We start from the raw sequence: 6701 nt of genomic DNA on the forward strand, positions 1-6701 counted from the left end.
TTTGGGTAAAAGTGGCGTTGGCTTAATAAAACCTTGGAACACCTCAATGCTACTAGCAAGAGTGTATGTATTAGGAGGCAGATGACAGACACAGCACCTGCTACTTCAGCTGCTACAAGCACTAGTGTGTTCGGCACCTATATACGATATCAGTTAGCACTACCAATTAATGACAACAGAGGTACACTTGTCCACCAGGTAGTTTACCCAGGATTAATATTGGTTAAAAAATAATATATTCACACATGCATTAATGTAGCCTAATAATAACACTAGGAATTAATTACTGCAGTGATTCTTAATTTTCAGAGAAACCTGCAAACTTGATTAGTTTAAGTTAAAAAAAAAAAAAACAACATAGGAAATTGATTCATAAAAAACAAGGAACCAGCAACATCTTGTTTCAAAAGCTTTAATTAAATGATGATTATGAAAATTATATGACTTTCAATGAAAATGGGCTGGATTCAATCAAATGCACTTTGACTGCTTAAGGCAGACAGGGATGTGAAAAAGAAAGTACATCCTTTCCTAATATGTAACCTAATATTTTAGGCTACATATTAGGACACAACTAACCTTCTTTAAGTCCTCACCAAGTCCAGTACAGTATATAAATGTAGATTTCTGTGAAAAATAACACAACCAATTTTACTTTAACTTAAGATAAGTGTCACTATTTAACCAAAAATGCAAGTATAATAAGCAAGTATAAACAATCAAAATCAAATTTTATTTGTATAGCGTATTTTACAGCAGTTGTCACAATACGCTTTACAGACAACCTTGGCCTAAACCCCCACAGGAGCAAGCCTAAGATAACAGTGGCAAGGGGAAAAACTCCCTGTGGCAGATGGGAAGAAACCTTGGAAGGAACCAGGCTCCAGGGGGAAACCCATCCTCCTCTGGACGGCTCAGGGTACCGACTGGTGGCCAACATGTCAGTCAGTTTTATAGAGTGTATGATGCGGCTCAAATGATGGGTGGGGCCGGGTGGCGGTGATGGGGAGCAGCAGGTGGCGACAGATGTGGGCAGGGTGGAGGCAATGACGAAAGAGGATCAATGGATTGATTAATGTTGCACAGGGGCATGAAGCAGTGGCCACATTTAAAAATTAAGCAGATATAACATTTAACTTGCGCAAAAAAGTCCAATAAAATGAATTCATGATTCAAATAATTTATTAATCATGGTATTAAATCAAGTCTTTCAGTAGTATCAGGAGTCTTAGTGCTGGGATAAAACAAAAACCTGCACCCACACCAGCCCTTTTCAGATAAGATTGGACACCCCTGCTTTATAAGGACGCATTTTTCTTTTTACTGCAATTATACTCAACCCTGGTCCTGGAGAGCCACAATCAGCTGGTTTTTGTTTTTTCTTTAAGACCAATGAACGACTCAGACCCAAGAAACCAGGTGACCTGAGTTAACCATGTAATAAATGGTTTTAAAATTGATTGACTGCTGTGCTAATAACAAGTGCTGAGTAACAAAAGACAGCAGACCCGGGCTGCTCCCCATGACCAGGAGTGAGGACCAGAACATGCTTTTTGTAGCGTTTTAAAACTTCCATCCATGTTTACTTTCATTTCTGACTCTCCCATATTAGAACATTTTTTTAAAAATATAAATGTCTCAAATACAAACTCAATTGTACAATTAGCCCATGCCGTTGGGAGCGCCTACGGGGACCCCTGAGGTATAACAATTGAAATACATCACAGATACCTTTTGTCCTCGTTAACACAAACCTGAATGCTCCAGACCAAATTGTCTGCTTTTATATACAGGTGGTAGGACTTCCTGTCTATCAACTAATCTTGTGCACTTGATTGGTTGTAATTACCTAATGACCATCTGAATTGATACAAAAGCAGTAAGGGTGCACTTTTTAGTGTTTACAGTCCCATGAGGTTAGATTTGGACTTGGTGAGGAATAGATGAGGGTATGTTTTGACCTAACACAGAAAACCATAGAACTGAAAGAGCGGGTACTTTCTTTTTATTTCATATTCCAAAAAAAAAAAAAAATTTTGATTTATGGAATTGACTGGCTATATGCATTTGATTGCATCTTGGGGAATTTATCAGTACTTCTGCTTCTGGAGTCTGTTGTTTTGACAGGCTGTATTTGCTGTTAAACGTGCCTAGCTTCACAGGGCATTTTAGCGACTTGGAAAAAAATTCCTTTATAAAATGTAATTCCTGAATCCAGAGGACATTTTAACCCAAGGGGGAATCCCAGTCTCCCAGACATGACAAATCCAAAGCAATAGCACTCAACCAAATGTATAAAACCATCAAGATCTTCACGTTTATTACTTTCATCATCGTCATGTTCATGATGATGGATTCCTCATCCATCATCCTCAACCAGCTTGTACCTGTACTCAATGAGGGTGAAGTTCAGCAGCTTAGCCAGAAGCTGTGGGACAACAGACTCTCCCACCCTCCTGTATCCCACACGTTCATACAGCTTCTGGGCATCTGTCTGGACCACCGAGGAGTAGAGGAGCACTTGGCTGTAGTTCTTCTCCCTAGCGAACTCTGCCACCACCTGGCAGAGGGCCTTGCCAATGCCCAGCCCCCTGTGGGTCCTCCGGACGGCCATCCTCTTCAGCTCCAGGCACTCCTCGCCCTGGTGCTTCCTGGAGGGCAGGCAGGCCACAGTGCCCACCACCCGGCCCTCGCTCTCCGCCACCCAGAAGCAGGAGTCCTTCCCCTCCATGTAGGCCTCGCGCACGCGGTCCAGGCCTCCCCTGTGGCACGATTCTATGTAGCGAGCGAAGGAGTAGTCCACTAGCTGCCGAGCCCCGGCCAGAAGGAGGGTGACGGCCAGCACGGGCAGGAGCACGGACCCCGAGGTGGCCAGCAGGGCACAGAAGACGCAGGCGAGGGTGGCCTGGGTGAGGGGCTGTCTGAGCATGTGCATGAAGGTGGAGGGAATGTGCTCGCTCATGGCGAGCATGAAAGTCTCCTTAACCGCCTCCTGGTCCTCGTCCCGGTACCTCCGAATCTGAAACTCAGCCATGGCTGCTCCTTAAATGCAGAGAACAAGAGGGAGAACATTTTCTAGCACTCCTTCTAATGATCTGAGCAGAAATTTTAACGTATACCTCCGTGTGTTCATTTACAGAGCCGTAAGTAAATTCCCACATGTAGAAATACATCACTGTACTGACAAACAAACATACTGGAGGCACAAGTTAACAAGATGGCTTCACTTTTGTCATATTGGTTATGCAGAGCCATGAACGGAGGCAGGAAGATGTAAGGTTATCAGCTGGTCATTATGACTGAAACCATTTTGAACCTCTGACCACAAACCAAGATACGTGAGCAGAGCTCTGGCAACATAGTGTGTGCTCTGGACTGTTGCAACCGACATGGGATGTGATGCCGTTCAAAACACTGTTTATTCAGAACACCAGTGCGTTTTATGTAATTCGGACAGCAAAAGGATGCGCATATTTATATGCTCGTATAACTACCGATAGTTACGTGCACAGTGCCACAGCGGCAGATAATCTCCTATATCCACAATCATATCCATGCACAATCCTACTTTTGCTCGTGTGACCATTACCTTGGGTAAACGCACACTGACGAGTAGATCCAATAGCTGAGCCGTTTCCTAGCCACAGCTGTAGTAGGTTTCCTGTTCAGAATAATATATACATTATTAGTGTGGTTGCCTTAGGGCAACTACACTATTATTATTGCACATATTATTAGTGTGGTTGCCTTAGGGCAACTACACTATTATTATTGCACATATTATTAGTGTGGTTGCCTTAGGGCAACTACACTATTATTATTGCACATATTATTTATTTATTATTATTATTATTATTATTATTATTCCACCCATTTTTTGGACCGCTACTCCTCCCAGAGTTTTCGCACCACATACATGTGCAATATGTCAAATCGAGCGGCCTGATCGGGAATGGTGTGCTATTACTTTGTGGAAAGTTTGGGTGGACGGTTTTTGAAATATTTGAATTTTTGTGGGCAATTTTTCCCATAGAGAATGAATGGCGGAATGTTCACCTTTGTGATGTCACAATGCTCTGTCTTCTCACCCTTGTGATGTCACAATGGTCTGTCTTCTAGCAGCAGTGCTCTGGTCTCTCTCTAGATTTGAACATTCTGCCATTCATCTCTATGGGGAAAAATTGCCCACAAATTGTGCAATGCCTCATTGGACATGGTCGAGAGTCCTATGTCCATTGGTGTAGATCAGCCTCGCCCCTCTTCCTGATTGGCCGATGTTTGATATTTCATAACTTTTGAACCGTTTGTCATAGAGAACTCTGGGTCGCATCATTGGACTCAGTAAAGACCTAGCAACGGCCTAGAACTCCATAGAAACCCCCTACCAACCCCATAGCAACTACCTAGAACTGCATAGCAACGGCCTAGAACTCCATAGTAACCACCTACAAACACACTAGCAACCACCTGGAACACCATAGCAAATGCCTGGCAACACCCTAGCAACCGGCTATAACGCCATAGCAACCACATAGCAACACCATAGCAACCACCTAGAACACCATAGCAACCGCCTAGCAACACCCTAGCAACCACCTGGAACACCATAGCAACCACCTAGCAACACCCTAGCAACCACCTAGAATACCCTAGCAACCACCTAGCAACACCCTAGCAACCACCTAGAATACCCTAGCAACCACCTAGCAACACCCTAGCAACCACCTGGAACACCATAACAACTGCCTAGCAACACCCTAGCAACCGCCTAGAACTCCATAGCAACCACCTACCAACCACTTAGCATACCCTAGCAACCACCTAGCAATGCCCTAGCAACCACCTGGAGCTATATAGCAACCACCTGAAACTCCATAGCAACCACCTAGCACCACCCTAGCGACCGCCTAGAATTCCATGAAACCACTTAGAACTCCATAGAACCACCTAGCAACACCCTAGCAACTGCCTCAGACATCATAGCAACTACCTACCACTGTTCACTCCGTTCAGCACAAAGTCGACTTTGCGTTGGCGGCAACCACACTTCACAATTTCTGCAGGAATTGTCTAGTTATTATTATTATTATTATTATTCTTTCCGCCTGTTTTTTGGACCGCTACTCCTCCCAGAGTTTTTGCACCACATACACGTGCAATATGTCAAATCGAGCGGCTTGATCGGGAATGGTGTGCTATTACTTTGTGGAAAGATTGGTTGCACGGTTTTTGAAAAATTTGAATTTTTGTGGGCAATTTTTCCCCATAGGGAATGAATGGCGGAATGTTCACCCTTGTGATGTCACAATGCTCTGTCTTCTCACCCTTGTGATGTCACAATGCCCTGTCTTCTAGCAGCAGTACTCTGGTCTCTCTCTAGATTTGAACATTCTGCCATTCATCTCTATGTGGAAAAATTGCCCTCAAATTGTACAATGCCTCATTGGACATGGTAGAGAGTCCTTTGTCCATTGGTGTAGATCAGCCTTTCCCCGCTTCCTGATTGGCCGATGTTTGATATTTCATAACTTTTGAACCGTTTGTCATAGAGAACAATGGGTCGCGCCATTGGACTCAGTAAAGACCTAGCAACAGCCTAGCAACACCCTAGCAACCGCCTATAACTCCATAGCAACCACTTAGCAACATCCTAGCAACCACTTAGAATACCCTAGCAACCCCCTAGCAACTGCCTAGCAACACCCTAGCAACAACCTAGAACTCCATAGCAACCACCTAGCAACACCCTAGCAACCGCCTAGAACTCCATAGCAACCACCTAGCAACACCCTAGCAACACCCTAGCAACCACCTAGCAACACACTAGCAACGGCCTAGAACTCCATAGCAACCACCTAGCAACACCCTAGCAACGGCCTACAACTCTATAGCAACCACCTAGCAACACCATAGCAACCACCTAGCAACATCCTAGCAACCACTTCGAATACCCTAGCAACACCCTAGCAACCGCCTAGAACTCCATAGCAACCACCTAGCAACACCATAGCAACCACCTAGTACTCCATTGCAACCACCTAGCAACACCCTAGCAACCACCTAGAACTCCATAGCAACCACCTAGCAACACCCTAGCAACGGCCTAGAACTCCATAGCAACCACCTAGCAACACCATAGCAACCACCTAGCAACATCCTAGCAACCACTTCGAATACCCTAGCAACCCCCTAGCAACACCCTAGCAACCACCTAGAACTCCATAGCAACCACCTAGCAACACCCTAGCAACCGCCTAGAACTCCATAGCAACCACCTAGCAACACCATAGCAACCGCCTAGAACTCCATAGCAACCACCTAGCAACACCCTCGCAACGGCCTAGAACTCCATAGCAACCACCTTGCAACACCATAGCAACCACCTAGAACTCCATAGCCACAACCTAGCAACATCCTAGCAACCACTTTGAATACCCTAGCAACCCCCTAGCAACACCCTAGCAACCACCTAGAACGCCATAGCAACCACCTAGCAACACCCTAGCAACCGCCTAGAACTTCATAGCAACCACCTAGCAACACCATAGCAACCTCCTAGAACTCCATAGCAACCACCTAGCAACACCCTAGCAACCACCTAGAACTCCATAGCAACCACCTAGCAACACCCTAGCAACGGCCTAGAACTCCATAGCAACCACCTAGCAACACCATAGCAACCGCCTAGAACTCCATAGCAA

General features: G+C 45.0%; 1 protein-coding gene across 2 annotated transcripts; it reads right to left on the reverse strand.

Moving 5' to 3' along the window:
- Positions 1 to 396: 396 nt before the first annotated feature.
- LOC135259581 (N-acetyltransferase 8-like) lies at positions 397 to 3686 on the reverse strand. 2 transcript variants are annotated; one of them, XM_064344099.1, is made up of 2 exons: positions 3590 to 3686; positions 397 to 3042 (listed from the first exon to the last, which is right to left on the reverse strand). In XM_064344099.1, the coding sequence occupies exon 2, from the start codon at positions 3032 to 3034 to the stop codon at positions 2360 to 2362; it is 675 nt and encodes a 224-aa protein (XP_064200169.1). In that variant the 5' UTR covers positions 3035 to 3042; positions 3590 to 3686; the 3' UTR covers positions 397 to 2359. The 2 variants fall into 2 exon arrangements, with proteins under 2 accessions (XP_064200169.1, XP_064200170.1); XM_064344100.1 differs by having other exon boundaries at positions 3495 to 3592.
- Positions 3687 to 6701: the final 3015 nt, after the last annotated feature.

Source organism: Anguilla rostrata, chromosome 7 (assembly GCF_018555375.3).
Source record: "Anguilla rostrata isolate EN2019 chromosome 7, ASM1855537v3, whole genome shotgun sequence".
NCBI classification, from domain to species: Eukaryota; Metazoa; Chordata; class Actinopteri; order Anguilliformes; family Anguillidae; genus Anguilla; species Anguilla rostrata.

What these genes read in the sequence shown, in the direction of transcription:
- LOC135259581 (XM_064344099.1), bottom strand. Translation starts at nt 3,034, where the DNA reads ATGGCTGAGTTTCAGATTCGGAGGTACCGGGACGAGGACCAGGAGGCG.